Genomic DNA, 16422 nt, shown 5'->3' on the forward strand with positions numbered 1-16422 from the left:
TAAATGTGAAGATGTTCTTAAGATTTTTTTTTTTACATTTTATTTTTGTAAGGCTACAGTGTTTCAGGTTTAGCCTGTTTGGTTCTCTTTTTCTTCAGACTCATTAACGTGAGTGTTTGGCATGCAAATAGGATGATGTCATGGTATAAGCAATTTATCTGCTTGTCATAGGGAAACCTCTGGCCCTACTTCAGTTCTAAAGCTTCCATCTGAAACTTCTGTAGTTGCCTAATATGAACTGCTTAAACCTATTTTTTTGGAAGGTGTGTCACCCGTGGACATCTACTAGCTCTTTGAAACGGATCTTTTAGGGTTGCTCTGTCTGTTACAGGGGTAGTGCTGACTGAGTAATTTCTGGAGATGAATGTGAAACTAATTCACCTGAAAGCCCTTGCTGTCTGTGGCAGCATGACTGGTGCTTTCCTTTGTCACACAGCCATAGGGATCTTTAATTCCATCTATCTGGATGTTGGTTGTGCCCTGTTTGCTAGTGATGGCTTGGGGCTATTTTCATCCTGTGACTCCTATAGGCGCAGGACTAACTCCCAGGCAAGAGGCCTGCTAGCAGGGCGTTCAGGGGAGGGTTAAATTTGGGAGTGTGAGGGAAAGGGGCCTTGGTCCCGTGTTGAAGGAACTAGCAGTCCTGAACGTGTGGTGCTGGGAAGACTCGAAGGATTTCCCAGAAGATGCAAGTGGTAAGACTAACTTAGCTTTCTTAAACAATGAACTTTAAAGGCAGAGTGGCTATGGATAGCAGGAAGGGAACAAGTTCAGAGAAATCTTTTTTCACTTCCTTTTTAGCCTGGGAAATGAATAGAGGGAGGTGGATGCACACAGGTGCCATGGTAGATGTGTAGAAGGAAAGATTTGGGGAAAAAAAAACCAACACAAAAAGATGTGATGAACAGAGCATTCACTGAGTAGCAGGAGAAAATGAACTCAGCTGTTCTGGGTGCTCAGCCTATGATGTGTTCTGCAGCTCATCCACCAGGCAATAACTGGTAACTCTATGTTCTCCAGAACCTTACTGAGGTAATTCAGTTTAAAGTGATGGCTCAACTAATTGAATGCTCCTTATGGACAAGGGCAATCCCCTCTACAGCTTCATTGCCATCATGTTTTGTGATGTGCGTGCTCAGCTGATCCTTGTCCCGCTAGCTCAGCTCACCAGTCTGACAAAGCTAACAAGAGGAAGCTGGGCATCTCGGCCTTGGGTCAGGGTCGTAAGGCACGAGCGAGCAGAACCACACTGTTAAACACAGCAGTAGGCAGTTTAACTCTGCTGCCTTGTGAAACCTCTGCCCTTAGCTTATGTTAAGATAGGATTTATGCTAAGTCCATTTCATGTCATGTTCAGTGAAGGTGGTGTCTGTGGTTGATATGCCTATTAGGAAGCTGGTAAGAACAAACTTCATGCTTAGGGCTGACCACTTGAAACAGTACCCACAGATTTCAAGTAGCAACTGACCTTCTGATGTGAGGAACTCAAATGTTTATTTTTCCAGTGGACACGAAGTTAATCTCTCTGATACAAATGTAAAGCAAAAGTACACCTCATTTTTAGAGTCTCATCGTGATGTTACATGGGGAAGTAGACTATTTGGTATCTGTAGCTAATGAGCTGATCTGTAGCTATGAACTCCTAGAGTGGCTGTTGTGGTCAAGTATAGTGCTATTATACTTAATACATGCATTTTTTAATGTAAAATAGTCAACTATGAGAGGAGTTTTGTTGAATCTGTACTTGTAGGACTTGAAACATAGATAGCTGTGGCATAGGATCCTGCTGCAGCTGTTTCAAACTGCTCTTGTCTTCTCTCCAGCACTCCCCCTTCCTTCCCTTCCACAAACAAGGCAAGTAACTTACTGTATGTAAATAGGGTTGGATTCATTAACTGCTTCTGTTTTAGCAACTTCAACCTAAATTGTTGGGTTGCAACCATGTATAGTAAAAGTGCCACTGCTTTAGGAGTACTTTTAAAAAAAGTAAAAAAATACAGAATATGCAATTTTTTTTATTTTTTTATGTACAGACCGTGTGAAAATTCAGGTGCCTGCCTTATTTCGGCTAAGTGTGCAGTAGCTGTTAGATACAGACGCTTGTTTTCTTACGTTGCCAAGTTTCTGGGGTTAATAAGCCAGGTTTATGGTAAACACAAGAGTATCAGGTTAACCTTAATCTGCATGGAACTTAATGCTGTATGCAGTTAATGTGTTCCTGGATCAAATATGGTATAGTGTCCAGGGGACAGACTATTGACTAGGTCAGTAATAGCTTTTCAGATTACGTTCCCTTTTCTGTTAAATATTCTATCAAGACTTACGTAGTTACATAGTTATTTCATCCTTAAGTATGAAAACTCAATATTCCTGGAATTTTTTTAGAATTAACTAGCAGAAGCCAGTTTGATAGGTACTGTGCTAAAATACAGTTCATGCTTAAATGTGTTCTATTTCTGTTGTGTTGCCAGACGAGGGAGCAGTGTTCTAATTATTTCATCATAAACAAGAGAAAATTAATATCAGCTGTGTTAGTCTTCAACAGTACAAATACTTCTAAATTAAAAACTCACAATTCCTTTCCCAGAGTTGTGAAAATAGGCTTGGTTATTTGCCTAAAGTAAGACCTTACAGCAGTGATAGGGTTTGAAGGGATGTAGTTAAAACAAACACACACAAAACATTGCAGATCTCAATATTGGCAGTGCTTGACTTTTGGAGTGTGGGGGAGTCTGATTTGGTTTTAAGGCAGTTACTCTTAAGCCATATTAATGTAGATCAAACTGCTTGTGACTGAAAGTTATGATTTCTCTACTGAATGTGACTAAGTTAATGCTGCACAGATTTACCTAAGGGGTGGGGGCAAAACAGATAACTTCCCCCTCTCCCCCCCCCAACCACGCTATGGTTTCTTTATCTCTATGATCTAAAGCTAAATCATTTTTTTGTTTTGGGTGTTTTGAACATAAACACATGGAAATAATGTATCATAGTATTTGTTGAGCATGAGGAGACCTACAAGCTCCTGTGCAACTGGAGTGTAAGGGTTACAAAAAGGTGTCCAAGTAACCATTTAAAAATAAAAATAAAAAATAAAAATAATTTAAGCATTTCTTTTACTGGAATAGCACATCAGTGTAAGGTGACTAAAAGCTGTAAACTTGCTGTAGTTCTTACGTAGAAGCTGTCCTGTTTCACTTCTTTGTAGAGCTGCTGTGTATTTAAAGACTGACTTACTGTCAATCCCTTAAATATTACATAGGCCTAAGAAAATCCACAAAGAAGCGCAGTGAATCACCACCTGCTGAGCTCCCCAGTTTGCGGCGGAGCACACGGCAAAAGACCACGGGCTCCTGTGCTAGTACCAGGTAAAACTCTAAAACAAGATGTGGTTACTGCTGCGGGTTGGTATTTGTTATCTATCTTGGCTATTGTAGAAAGAGCTGCAGTTTTTCAGGCTTGCAGGGTCACCCTGTACACTAATGTCATGGATAATGCATAGAATTTGGCACTATCACACTTCCAATAAGTACCTCAGCTATGGGAGTTAAGGGGACGAAGAAGTACCCAAAGGCAGTGTCACAAATTTAAATAATCCTATTCTTACGAAGCTTGTGTTTAAAAAGATAGAGTTCTAAACTTCTCTGGTATGAATAATAAAATCAATGACAATTTTGAAAAATAAAGGACTGTATGGTGCCACACAGGTGTCTGTTTTAATACTGTACCAGTTAGCTTGTCAATAGCTGCATCTGAACAACTGGTACTGTGCATATTGAAGTACTTGATATGCCTGAGGTCTGTTCCTGTTGTCAGTTACGCACTTGAATTTGATGCCTTACATCATAAGCATATATATTTTTTTTAGCAGTGACAATAGTAACATTTAAAAAAGCAGATTTAGAAAGGCCAATGCCCTTAAACTTGACCTGCTATTGAAAACCAAGCTGAATGTCAGAGTTCTTTGTACTTTGAATAGTTCAGAACTTTCTTTAAAGATGAATATTCTGGCATCAGTTCTTTTCAAACGTGTACAAATCAGTTACTTGGTTTGTAATTGTCACTTTAATTGTGAGCATTTTGACTATTTTTAAGTTCCAAAACATTTGTTTTTTCAAATCTTTAGTCGGCGAGGCTCTGGCCTGGGCAAAAGAGGAGCAGCTGAAGCTCGCCGACAGGAGAAGATGGCTGATCCTGACAACAACCAGGATGGAGTTAACTCTTCAGCTGCGCGTACTGATGAGGCTCCCCAGGGCGCTGCAGGTAAAAAGAAATACCAACTGCAGTGTTTTAGTATACGTGTGGATACAAACTTCTTACATGGATTTAAGTTCTGGGAGGAAGTTATGATTTAAGTTGGTACAGCTTTTGGAACCTTTGGAAGGAGAGGGACCTTAACTTTTGAATCTGTTCTCTTGTACATCTGGTACAAGCTTCAGTTATGCTACTTCATAGTCTCCAACCTATTCCCAATGAAGTATACTTTTATTAAAAAAAAAAAAGCCTGAAAACTAATTTCAGTTAATGCTACATAAATCACTGTACTGCTGATTGAAGAGTTGCCAAGCTGTTCAGAATATAGAAGACAAGTATTTACCTGTGAGAGTTCTTTAATAACTACTGGAAAATATTTTTTAAGTTTTCTGTTGAAACTGCAAGCCTCTCTGTATTGGAGAAATTTGTCTTTGGGTTAATTAATACTCCTGTTTATGCAGTTCTGTTAAATGGTACTTAATTTTATCACCTGGTCCTAATCAACAGTGATTTTGAAGGAGCTTTCCAACAATTATGCTGGGTGGTAGAAAAACTCAAAATGTCTGTTTTTAAAACTAGCTACATTGCGATGAAAAGTCAAAATGAACTGGAATGAAGGGCAGTGTAACACCTAAGAGAATAAAATTACTAAGAATGCAGGCAGCTGTGTCCAAAGAAGAGCAATGAAGCTGGTGAAGGGTTTAGAAAACAAGTCTGAGGAGTGGCCGAGGGGGGTGGGATTATTTAGTTTGGAGAAAAAGTTTAGGGAAGACCTTATCGTACTTTACAGTTACCTTAGAAGGGGGTTGTAGTGAGGTGGGGATCAGGCTTTTCTCCCAATAATCAGTTGATCAGACAATGGGAAATGGCCTCAAGTTGCACTGGGGAGGTTTAGGTTGGATATTAGAAGGAATTTCTTTACTGAAAGAGTTACGCAGCATTGGAATAGGCTGCCCAGGGAAGTGGCTGAGTCCCCATCCCCGGAGGTCTTTAAGAAATGTGTAGTTCAATGGTCGACTTCAGTACTGTGTTAAAGGTTGGACTAGATGATCTTAGAGGTCTTTTCCAACCTGAATGATTCTATGAAATTCACAGAAATGTTGTTTGCTGATCTGACTTCGTTTGTATCTTGTGTTGGTATAGCCTTTCTTGTTAGTTTTTGGATTAGGATTAGGTCTATAGACTGGCATTGGTCTAATTGAAGTGACAATTGTACAAGTGTGGTGGCAGTGTTAAATGCACACCGCTTTTCTGATGGTGGATGCTTTTTTTTGATGGTGGAGTCAAGGCAAATTTTGTAGTTCTGAAGGTGCTTTAACTCATGTTAATCTATTTTATTTCTTTCAGCTTCTAGTTCTGTTGCTGGAGCTGTAGGTATGACAACATCTGGAGAAAGTGAGTCAGATGACTCTGAAATGGGAAGACTACAAGGTATAAAAGCTATAATTAATTTTCAATTTATTATTTTCTTGCAGCCTGTGAATAGCTGTACTGATGCATGTTCTGTATTATATAATGCGGGGAGGCTGTATCTTGTTTCTATGTCTGTGAATGTGTTGCTTTGCTTACTGTAGTTCTCATGAACTATGACACTGCAAGCTTTAACTCACTGAAGATGTGAGAATTTGGAACTGTCTGTAGGGATTGGTTAGTGTCCTTAGTTGTTTCCATGGTGTGTAATACATTACTATTGATTTTTTTTTTTCAGGTGGAGATAGGGGTTGGGAGGGAGGAGGAGAATTGAGAACTGAGTCCTATTAAGTGTGTAAGCTATTGCTGGAAGTATGAGAATGTCTTTGCAAGAATACATTTCGAGTTGACAGGCTGGATTAGGTTAATCTGCTGATTCTGGATAACTTTTTTTGTCCTTGTCATTGATAGTCATGTAACTACAAGCTTTGATCAAAGTCTAAATGTTCTTAAACATGCTTGCTTTCATGCTTTAGTTATAGAAGAATTCAGGTCTCTCAACTGAAATATAGGCAGGTACAAACTCAGTTTTCATGTCCTGCAGCTCTTCTAACAATTTTGCCACTATTGTGCAAGGAGTTCTGTGATTGTCATTTTCCTTGCAAATGACAGATTTTGGTAAATCTGGATCACTAATGTGGAAATGAGTGCAATGTCAGTACCAGTTCACTTGCTTATAGCCCCCAGTAAGCGTAGGTATGCATTAGGAATGTTGAGCTAATTTTTTATTATTATTAATCGGTATTTGTGTTGATCAGAAGTGGTCATGCTTGCTACAGTAAAAATTGGAATCACCCACTTAGTCTAGCTTAGGACTACTGAAAAGTGTTGTTATAAAAATGCTAACTTTCAGCAGAGATCTTGCCTTCCTATTCATCAGGAAATAAAGCTGTGAAACTTGTGTCCTTTCCTCAGATTAATAGTGCTACTCGGATCCTGAACATGTGAAGATAAGTTTAGCTAGTTTTGCGTAGTTTGAGTTCAGGTTTGAAATTACAGCCTATGTGTCTGCTATTTTAGATCTAAACTTACAATATTAATTTAGTAGACCAGATTTCTTCTGTAAAATATAAAGCTTTGAAAATTTGGTGGGTGACTTCTTAAGGGGCATTAATGCTCTGATGCATATAAAAATGACCTATTTGTTCCTTGAAGGTCATCTTTTTGGTGTGTTTGAAACTGAAGTAACTACAGTCATCTAATCCTAACTCTTCTTTACTAAAGTATCAAAATTCTAGTAGTCTTAAATTATAGCTTCATGGAATTTAAGCTTTTGAAAATATATGTAGAAGCTTTGACAATGGCTGTTATCCTCTGTTTGCTTTTAGCTCTATTAGAGGCTAGGGGTCTTCCTCCTCACCTGTTTGGCCCTCTTGGTCCTCGGATGTCGCAGCTCTTCCACAGGACAATTGGAAGTGGAGCTAGTAAGCCAAGTTTGTCTAATTTGACTTGATTCTTTCCACTTCCAGACTAGTAGAATTCAGCCACTAGTACATTCTAGTATTTGTGTTATCTACATAATTTATATTTTACATGTTGGAGATTTGTATGTCATGAGTGCTAGACCACTGGTCAGCAATATTAATGAGTTTTTCTTCCTATAAGGAAGAGAAATTTGCTTTAGCCATATTTCATTTCTTTTCTTTTTAGTTTTTTTAATCTTGATGTTCCATTCTAGGTGGGGAAGGGAGGGTTCTTGCCTTTTCACCCCTTCATTATCTTTTTCTCTTGCATGATGGGCTGCTTAACGGAAGACCTCTGAACCCCCTTGGTTTTTTTGCTAGCTTTAAGCAAGTGCTTAAGCTAGCTTTAGAACCGATACAACCTAACAGTTTTAAGGTACCTTGTTCAGAGCTTCAAAAGGGTCTTAGTTCTCAGACTATGTCAGTGAGAAAGTGGGTCCTTAGTCTTGTTCCACCGTATCTGCATTATGCAGCTGGCTAAGATGTGTGCCTTCTAGTCCCAGCTGGTTTGGCTTCCAGGAGAGCCAAAGACAGCCTGTAACACTGCCTGCCAAGAAGAAGATAGGGTCTAATGGATACTCTATGTGCTGTATTGTGTAAGGGGTATGCTGAAAAGTCCTTTACTTTATAAAGGTGGAGTGGTATGGGTTCTGTCACCCGCTGTAGGTTGGCAAAGATGGCTATGGTGAGCAGTGTGGTGAACTCCCTGAGCTGTGACCAGTCTGCACTGGAAGGACAGCTAAGAGTGAGATTTCATTTCTCTTTCCCTCCCCCTTTTTATGGCAGGGAAAGGAAGTGAAACTACAAATGCAGAGGAAGGCAAACTGTCTCTCGTCTTCCACTCTGGCAGAAATATAGCGTAACAGTTGCACTGAACACTTAAATTCTCTAATATCTTCTTTCCTAATCTTTTTTTCTGGATATATAGGTTCTAAAGCCCAACAGCTTTTACAAGGTCTGCAAGCCACTGATGAAAGTCAGCAACTACAGGCAGTGATTGAGATGTGCCAGCTGTTGGTCATGGGAAATGAAGAAACATTAGGAGGATTTCCAGTCAAGAGTGTTGTACCAGCTTTGGTAAAACAAACAAAAAAACTGTTTCTGTTGGAAGATAAAATATTTCACTTAATAGCTTGCTTAAATCAAGTATTTAAAATGGACCAACGAATGCCTTTGACATTAGCTTGCACTTAGAATTAACACTGGAATTACCAATGTGTCAGATTTCTTTCTTCTCTTTTTAGTATGGAGTTCATTTTTGTGAGCAGTTTTGACAATGTAACTTTTTATCTCTTAGAGCTAATAACTTGAATGGGTAGATAAAATGTCACTTCCTTGTGTTCCTGCAAATATATGAAAGGGGTCTGTTTTGGTGGTCTAAGGAATGAGTGTTATGAATTATTAATTGCACTAACAAAAAAATAGGTGGCATGTAGTTTACTTTTCTTCCATAGCTTGCTTTTGCTAGGTTCTGCAAATACTGTCTGTCCTTGCTCAACGATTTACTCTTTCCTGATCTGCTTTTTAGCATCAGGATTGTTCTCCTAAATAAGTTATGCTATACTGGGCCTCCCTAGTCAATATTTTTTCTGTTTTTTTTAGAATTGATGAGGATTAGTTGGCCTAAAATTTAAAATACTTCCAAGAAGACAGTTCCTATTCTTCCTTCTTATTTGCATAGCCTTCAGGCTGTAGTATGTGTATTGTCAGGTATTTCTTCAGAAAAACAGCCCCCAGAACTTTGTGATTCCAGTAAATAGCCTTTAAGTTGCACTTTAACAGAGCCTGCTTGCCATTGAGTCTTTCTCCTCTGGTAAGAATTGGTAAATGTCAGTAAAACAGTCCTTGCTGCACATGTTGTCAAGGAGGTAGTTGCTGCTTAGAAGGACTTAGATTTTACATTTAAATGCAAACTGCAGCAAGTAGTCAAAAGTGTATACAGAAATAGAACAGCAAACTTAAACAAAACAAAAACCACTAAAAATGCTTAGAAAAAAAAAGCTCAGTACACGTTTAAAGAGAAAATTGTCAAGTCTGCACGCATTGTGAGATAAGGTCTGATAGATGGATTTAAAGACAAATGCACTTATTTTAACGTAAGGTTATTGTATGCCTCTGGATACTATGGTCAGAACAATGGAAGTGCTTTAAGAGAATATAGAAAATCCAATTCTGTAGCCATCAGATAATTTTCAGGATGGATGTCACTCTTTCATGCCTGGAGGCAGGTATGAGCCAAGAGAATGATGTATAGGAAAAACTTGAAACTTCTTCCACAGCTGTCTCATGCGTTAATTTACATTTAAGTAATTGTGTTTTTATTTTGCAACAAAATCTGGACAACTGGTGTATACTTTTATGTTAAAAAAAAAACAAAAAACGAAACCCACTGCCACCTGTGCTGATTCATAGCCTATATGATGTATTTCAATTAATATTGTGTGAACCATAGTCTAAAAGCTATGCATGGTCATGTGTGTATGTTAGGTGGAGCGTGTGTATATATACACGCATACATAAAAAGCATTATCTGTTTTTGAGCACACATTTTGCAAAACTTTCTTACTAAGCTAAACTTTGTCTTGCTAATTCTGTAGTAGATCAAGAATAGGTAGTGGCTCTTTTGTAACTTCTACTAAAATTCAAAGCCCTGAGTCAAAAGCTACAATATAGATTTTTGTATGTTTTGTTGAGAACTTTATACTCTTTACTAAGTTAAGAATCTTTTTTTTTGAACAGATAACATTGCTGCAGATGGAGCACAACTTTGACATAGTAAGTAGTCTGTAATTCTTAAATGTTTTTGAACAAGTGTATCAGCTGAACTTGTAACAATGTAACAAATCTATATATTTAATAGATGAATCATGCTTGTCGGGCCTTAACATACATGATGGAAGCACTTCCTAGATCATCTGCTGTAGTGGTTGATGCAATTCCTGTCTTCTTGGAAAAGGTAACATGAAATCAAAACAGTGTTAAAAAAAATCTGAGGGGTTTCTGTCTTAACTTCTGTTTTAACTTCAGGATTACCCTCAATATAATGGTTTCTTTCATAGTTTTTATAATGGTGCATAGCGTATCAGAAGCTTTTAAGATGGGTTTACTCTTTGTTCATACCCTTAATGAAAAGCACTGTCTGATTCACAGAAAACTTTGATGTTGCAAAGATACTGAATAATTATACAAGCTAGAAACTCTTGGAGTAGCTACATAGCTGGTCTGGCCTTAAATTGCTTAATTTGGTTACAGCTAGCGGTGTAGCTGCATTAGCACATGTCTTAGTCTAATGTTAATGAAGACAACTGTTCTTACAAAGTGATTTAATAATTGATCTACAAATGTTCTTGTTTTATTCTAGCTGCAAGTTATTCAGTGCATTGATGTGGCAGAGCAGGCACTGACAGCCCTAGAGATGTTATCACGCAGGCATAGTAAAGCCATTCTGCAGGCAGTAAGTATGGAAGAAATCATCTTTCACTTCCACATATCCATTCCCACCTGGGTGGTCTGTAAGTTCTGTGAAGATGAAGCAAGAAAACTAGTTTCAGGAACTTCTAGCAGTACTGAGAGTAAAAACTATTTCTTTGTTTTGTTATAGGGTGGGTTGGCAGACTGCTTGCTCTATCTGGAATTCTTCAGTATAAATGCACAGAGGAATGCATTAGCTATTGCTGCCAACTGCTGCCAGAGTATAACACCTGATGAGTTTCACTTTGTGGCAGACTCTTTGCCACTGCTTACACAAAGGTTAACCCATCAGGTAAGAAGCTATTAGAAAGCAGAAAGTTTCACTTTGATCTGAAAGGAGTATAAAGCTACCTCCAGATACCTAGTTCTTTCTGTGTATTACTTGCCTTTGCAATCTGCTAACTACCTTAAAGCTTCTATACTGTCAAGCTGTGATACTTTGGTGTGTGTATGAAACTCTCGTTTTTCTAACTGTGCTGTAAGGATTCATGACACCCATGTTAACTTTGTAAAATGAGATAAGTAAGGTACCTGAACTTAGAACGTGACTAATTGTGGTTTTGTAGTCCTTACTTGTTGCCCGGTCAATAAGAGTAAATCTGGTAGTATTACTGTCCTTTTTTTTCTAATAAAGGAGTTGCAAGGTTCCTTCCTACTTCTGGAAGGCTTGAGTTTCAATTCATGTTATGCTGTTTGGATTCTTTTGCTGGTTTGACCTTTGGGGATGAATTTTGCTCTTTTAAAAAAACAAACAAACACTTATTCCTGCACAATAGTTTCAAGTGGTTGGTTCTAAATCATGTGACTCTAAAGATCTGCCTATCCTGTAATGCTGCTGTGATAATAAGTGGGCACTCATAATGACTATTGCACCAAAAGAAATTTGAACAATGCTGCTTAGTTGGCAGAGGTGAAAAAAGACCGTCTGACTGGTCTTTTTGAGATGTTTTATGAATGTCTTCATGACAGCCTAGTCTAATGCAAGTTAAAATTGTTTAATTCAAATACTTATTTTCTTTTAATAGGACAAAAAGTCTGTTGAAAGCACTTGTCTCTGTTTTGCGCGGCTAGTGGACAACTTCCAGCATGAGGAGGTAAGGGTGTATGTTTTTTTCTGCGGGTGGGGTGGGTTTTTGTTCCCTTCCTCTGTCTGTCATAAGGGATTACCTTTTGAAATCGCACTATCATTTTTGATTTTGCTGTTTTCTTCTGAAGAACTTGCTCCAACAGGTTGCTTCCAAGGACTTGTTAACAAATATCCAGCAACTCTTGGTAGTGACTCCTCCAATCCTGAGCTCAGGAATGTTCATCATGGTGGTGCGCATGTTTTCACTAATGTGCTCCAATTGTCCAACACTTGCAGTCCAACTTATGAAGCAAAGTGAGTTCTTGGTTTTTCGTGTCTTGGGGGCCTACTTAAACTTGTGCCTATGGTCAGGATGGAACTCTAAGCACTTGATTAAACAAGTATTATGTTCTTTTTCTTTCTTACTGTGCTTCTCCTGGGATACAAGTTTTTAGTTAATCCTGTTGAAAGAATTGGTCTTGTCTTCTGCCCCCTCCACTCCCTCCCTTTCCTGTCTCTAGCTGTTGTCACTGCAATGCTCACCTGATCTTTGAGTCTGTATTAGCTTTGCAAGTTGCTTTTATTTCAACACAAATTATATAATTCTTGTAATATTTACTAAGTAGGGGAAATGTGATTTAAGGGCTTTTTCAAAGGGAAAACATAGTGAAAAGTAACTGCTGTGTAGCTGTTCTGGTCTGCACTCTGTTCCTTCTTTCCATCTTGGGAAATTTGACTTGCAACTTCAACTGCCCTGTATGTTCCCCTGCTTTCTTCCCTGCCTTGTGCGTTTAGTGATATTCCCCCCTCACTGCTTTCTCTTAAAGGAGGGATGGGAGGTGGGCGGTGGAAATGAAAAACCCACAAACCCCATGTCAGAGAACAGACACACATTTTGTAATGTCCAGAGAGATGGCTTTTGTCCTACGTTGTATTCTGCGTGTCTGTTTAGGGCAGTGACTATTTCTTCTGTATAGAGTCCAACACAAGCTGGAGTCTGTATACCAATATGAACAATCTCAATAATAATTTTTCAGATATTGCAGAAACTCTTCACTTTCTCCTTTGTGGAGCCTCAAATGGGAGTTGTCAAGAACAAATTGACCTTGTTCCACGAAGTCCTCAAGAACTTTATGAGCTTACTTCTCTTATCTGGTAAGTTATCTAGTCTTACGTTTTTGGGTCTGGTAGGGGTGTTAAATTCCGTAACTCTAAAATGAAGGCAAAGAGCATTCAGCTCAGATGGACTTCATTGTATACTTCTAGTCAAATGCTGCTTTAATGTTCTTCTCAGTGAACTGATGCCTTGTCTGCCAAAAGAGGGGATCTTTGCTGTCGATACTATGCTGAAGAAAGGAAATGCGCAAAATACCGATGGTGCAATATGGCAATGGCGAGATGACAGGGGTCTCTGGCATCCCTATAACAGGATTGATAGTCGAATAATAGAGGTATGTCTGTGTGGTGATGTTCTTTAAAAGTCGTATAGGGAACTGAGTGCTTTTCTTTGTGGTTTTGAAACCAAACATCTTTTGAGAAAGAAACACATGAATTTCTCAAACATCCCACTGTAATGTAGTGCTGGGTATTCAGTAATAGAGGAACTGTTGAATGCTTAATCGATGTTTTTATTGTATTTCTGTCCGTCATTGGTTTTTGCGACTGTGTTTCCTCTCTCACCACTTCGATATAAATTCCTTTTTGCTAAGGCTTTCTTAAGTTTAAACTCTGTTTGTTCTTAACTTTAAACTCCACTTTGTCTTTAGGCAGCTCATCAGGTGGGTGAGGATGAGATAAGCCTGTCGACACTTGGGCGTGTCTATACTATTGATTTTAACTCTATGCAGCAAATAAATGAGGATACTGGAACAGCACGTGCCATTCAGCGGAAACCAAACCCTTTAGCCAATACAAACACTAGTAAGTATAGCTTTTGAGACATCCAGCATATCTAGCTATAGCTAACTCATGCTGTATGCGGTAGTCTACTTCTTGGTCAATACATTTCTTGTTTAATACATTTCTTATTTCTATGAAATATCAAACTATTTTGAATAACTGGAAGACAGCTTTACAACTATTCAAATTGAAATACATTCTTTTAAACAGATGAACTCCTTTTTAAGGGACTGAAAATGCATAAAAATTGGGGGGACAAGGGGGCTCCGTGGCTTGGAGTTGTTTTATGAAACAATATTCATACTTTTTAAAAAAGACTACTATGCCACAAATATATAACAATGGAATAAACACAATTTGGGGTTGCTGGAAGAAGAGGATATGTAGCTGTGTTCTAGATACCAGTTTGACTTCTATTTACTAGATTAGCATATCTTTTCAATTCGAGATCTAAACTAATTCAGCTTTTTAAAAAGACAAAACAAAAAAAAAATGAGCACCTTGGAGCAGAGACGCAAAGAACTATGTGGTGATTTGTTGCACAATTTTTCACAGGTGGACATTCAGATTTGAAGAAGGATGATGCCCGAGCACAACTAATGAAAGAAGACCCAGAACTGGCAAAATCCTTTATTAAAACATTGTTTGGTGTCCTTTATGAAGTGTATAGTTCTTCAGCTGGACCTGCTGTTAGACACAAGTGCCTTAGAGCAATACTTAGGATAATTTATTTTGCTGATGCTGAACTTCTGAAGGATGTGCTGAAAAACCATGCTGTTTCAAGGTGGGTTCATCAAAAATTGTAAATGAAACTAGTTTGGATCTTACAGCTCAAATTGACTTATCTTTTATCTTTTTAAATCCTTCTATTTTTTTTGCAAAGCTGGGGCTGCCTAGCTTCTCAAGATTTTTTTAATCTTACGTTTTGCAGTAGGTGCTGACTGTAGACTTCCGTAATAGAAACTCTGATTACTTATATGGTTCTGTGTACTAGTTATGTCAAATATTACCACTTACTGTTTTCCTAATTGCTAAAGTTAGCCTGTAGCAAGGTGACTTTTGAGGTAATATTCTGAACAATAACAGACTTCTTTGACATTCTGTTGGAAAGTTCAGTTCTATTCATCCTGTACTTGCTATACTATTAGGTTAGGGGTCTAGCCAAAAGGATGCAGTTAGAAAACAAACTGACTGCTAGTTTTGAAAAATTGGAACTTTGTACCACCTTTGAAAAACTCAACTATTTTCCTTTGTGCCACATGAAAAACCTTGGCGTAAGTGACTTAGGTGGGGGAAGAACTTTGTCCTTTACTTAACTCTTACGAAAGTGCAGTGAAATTTGCTTGTTACAGATTAGTACTGAGACTGTATGCAAGATGAACTGGCTTGATTTTCTTTTTTTAAAAAGACAAACCTGATTTTAACAAATTATCTGTTGTAGTCATATTGCCTCCATGCTGTCAAGTCAAGACCTTAAGATAGTAGTTGGAGCCCTGCAGATGGCAGAAATCTTAATGCAAAAGCTACCTGACATTTTTAGCGTTTACTTCAGAAGAGAAGGTAATCCTTTCTTTATTTCCCTCCTGTACCCCTCCCTCTGTAGTTAGTATTTTGGGGGTGGGGTGTGTGTCCAAATTTCCCTTCCCCAAATTGTAACAAGTCAATCTGTCATGCATAATAAAAGCAGATCCATACAAACTGTCCTCATGACTGGAGAGGAGCTGACCAAGGCTCTGGAGGAGACAAATGTGTTTTCTGAAATCTGAAACAAGTTTGTACAGGCTTACTAGATGCTAGAGAACTTACGTTTAGGCTGAAGAAGGCTAGCAGAAGTTACACGGGTAGTCTTACTGGACGAAATGAGTGAATCTTTGGTGGGGAGTCTGTTTGAAGCTACTATGACTTTTTAGCCACTGTTAATGCTGTTGTCACTTTTCTTTTTAAACTACATAGGTTAATTTTTTTCAGAAAGAATTAATCTGCTTTTAAAACGTATGTGCGCATGCAAAAGATGCAATAGTCAAACCAGAGGTTAAACCTATTTCTGTCTCTGCAAACACAATCCCCAACCTCCCCCTCAAAAAGCCCCAAAGACCCCCCCAAGCATAAAGACTACTTCTTTTTTGAAGGAGTGATGCACCAAGTGAAAAACTTAGCAGAGTCTGAGGCTTTGCTAACAAGCCCACCAAAAGTATGCACTAATGGATCAGGAACGCTGGGTACCACTACAACAATAAGTACTGGAACAGCCACTGCTGCCAGTAATGCAGCTGCAGATTTGGGCTCTCCCAGCCTACAACACAGCCGGGAGGATTCTTTGGATCTGAGCCCACAGGGGTAAGTGCACTATTTCTTCTGAACAAATGATTTGATCTTTTCTCTTCAAAAAAAAATCTTGACTGTGGGCTGCTACAGTATTAGCTGCATTTGGCTGTGTATTTTCCTCTCAAGTTAGTAAAATGAAGAGATGCTGAAGTGATCAGTTAGTAGTTCTAATTGATTTTATATGAGATGCTTTAAAAAGCAAACAATTAAAACAAAGAAACAAGAAACCACAATCAAACTAGTGACCTGATACGTATGATGTAATGATAGGAAACAATCCATGCTTTTTGGGGAGAGACTGGAGAATGCCAAGAGCAACAGCTGTAGTCTCATGTAACTCTTGAGGACAGGGATTCTTTCAGAGGATTCTTTCAGAGAAATGCTCGCTATGGTGTATGGCTCCTTTCTACTGGGGACTGGAGGGAGAAGTCATCCGTAACTTATTATTAAGGGGCAAGCAGGTCAAGTGTCTTG

General features: G+C 38.5%; 1 protein-coding gene across 16 annotated transcripts in view; it reads left to right on the forward strand.

Moving 5' to 3' along the window:
• TRIP12 (thyroid hormone receptor interactor 12) overlaps nucleotides 1-16422 on the forward strand; it is a 75816-nt gene that overhangs the window by 38042 nt on the left and 21352 nt on the right. For 8 of the 16 annotated variants that reach the window (XM_083847843.1, XM_083847840.1, XM_083847830.1 and 5 more), the window contains 17 exons: nucleotides 3263-3368; nucleotides 4127-4263; nucleotides 5602-5685; nucleotides 7053-7148; nucleotides 8116-8264; nucleotides 9927-9962; nucleotides 10048-10143; nucleotides 10549-10641; nucleotides 10789-10950; nucleotides 11684-11752; nucleotides 11874-12039; nucleotides 12762-12879; nucleotides 13019-13175; nucleotides 13491-13644; nucleotides 14179-14407; nucleotides 15065-15183; nucleotides 15753-15960. In XM_083847843.1, coding sequence (XP_083703969.1) covers nucleotides 3263-3368; nucleotides 4127-4263; nucleotides 5602-5685; nucleotides 7053-7148; nucleotides 8116-8264; nucleotides 9927-9962; nucleotides 10048-10143; nucleotides 10549-10641; nucleotides 10789-10950; nucleotides 11684-11752; nucleotides 11874-12039; nucleotides 12762-12879; nucleotides 13019-13175; nucleotides 13491-13644; nucleotides 14179-14407; nucleotides 15065-15183; nucleotides 15753-15960 — 2179 coding nt within the window. The remainder of the gene's footprint in view (nucleotides 1-3262; nucleotides 3369-4126; nucleotides 4264-5601; nucleotides 5686-7052; nucleotides 7149-8115; nucleotides 8265-9926; nucleotides 9963-10047; nucleotides 10144-10548; nucleotides 10642-10788; nucleotides 10951-11683; nucleotides 11753-11873; nucleotides 12040-12761; nucleotides 12880-13018; nucleotides 13176-13490; nucleotides 13645-14178; nucleotides 14408-15064; nucleotides 15184-15752; nucleotides 15961-16422) is intronic. The other 8 variants (XM_083847835.1, XM_083847833.1, XM_083847832.1 and 5 more) reach the window with 2 other exon arrangements.

The sequence above is a fragment of the Anser anser genome (assembly GCF_964211835.1).
Source record: "Anser anser genome assembly, chromosome: 9".
Taxonomy (NCBI): domain Eukaryota; kingdom Metazoa; phylum Chordata; class Aves; order Anseriformes; family Anatidae; genus Anser; species Anser anser.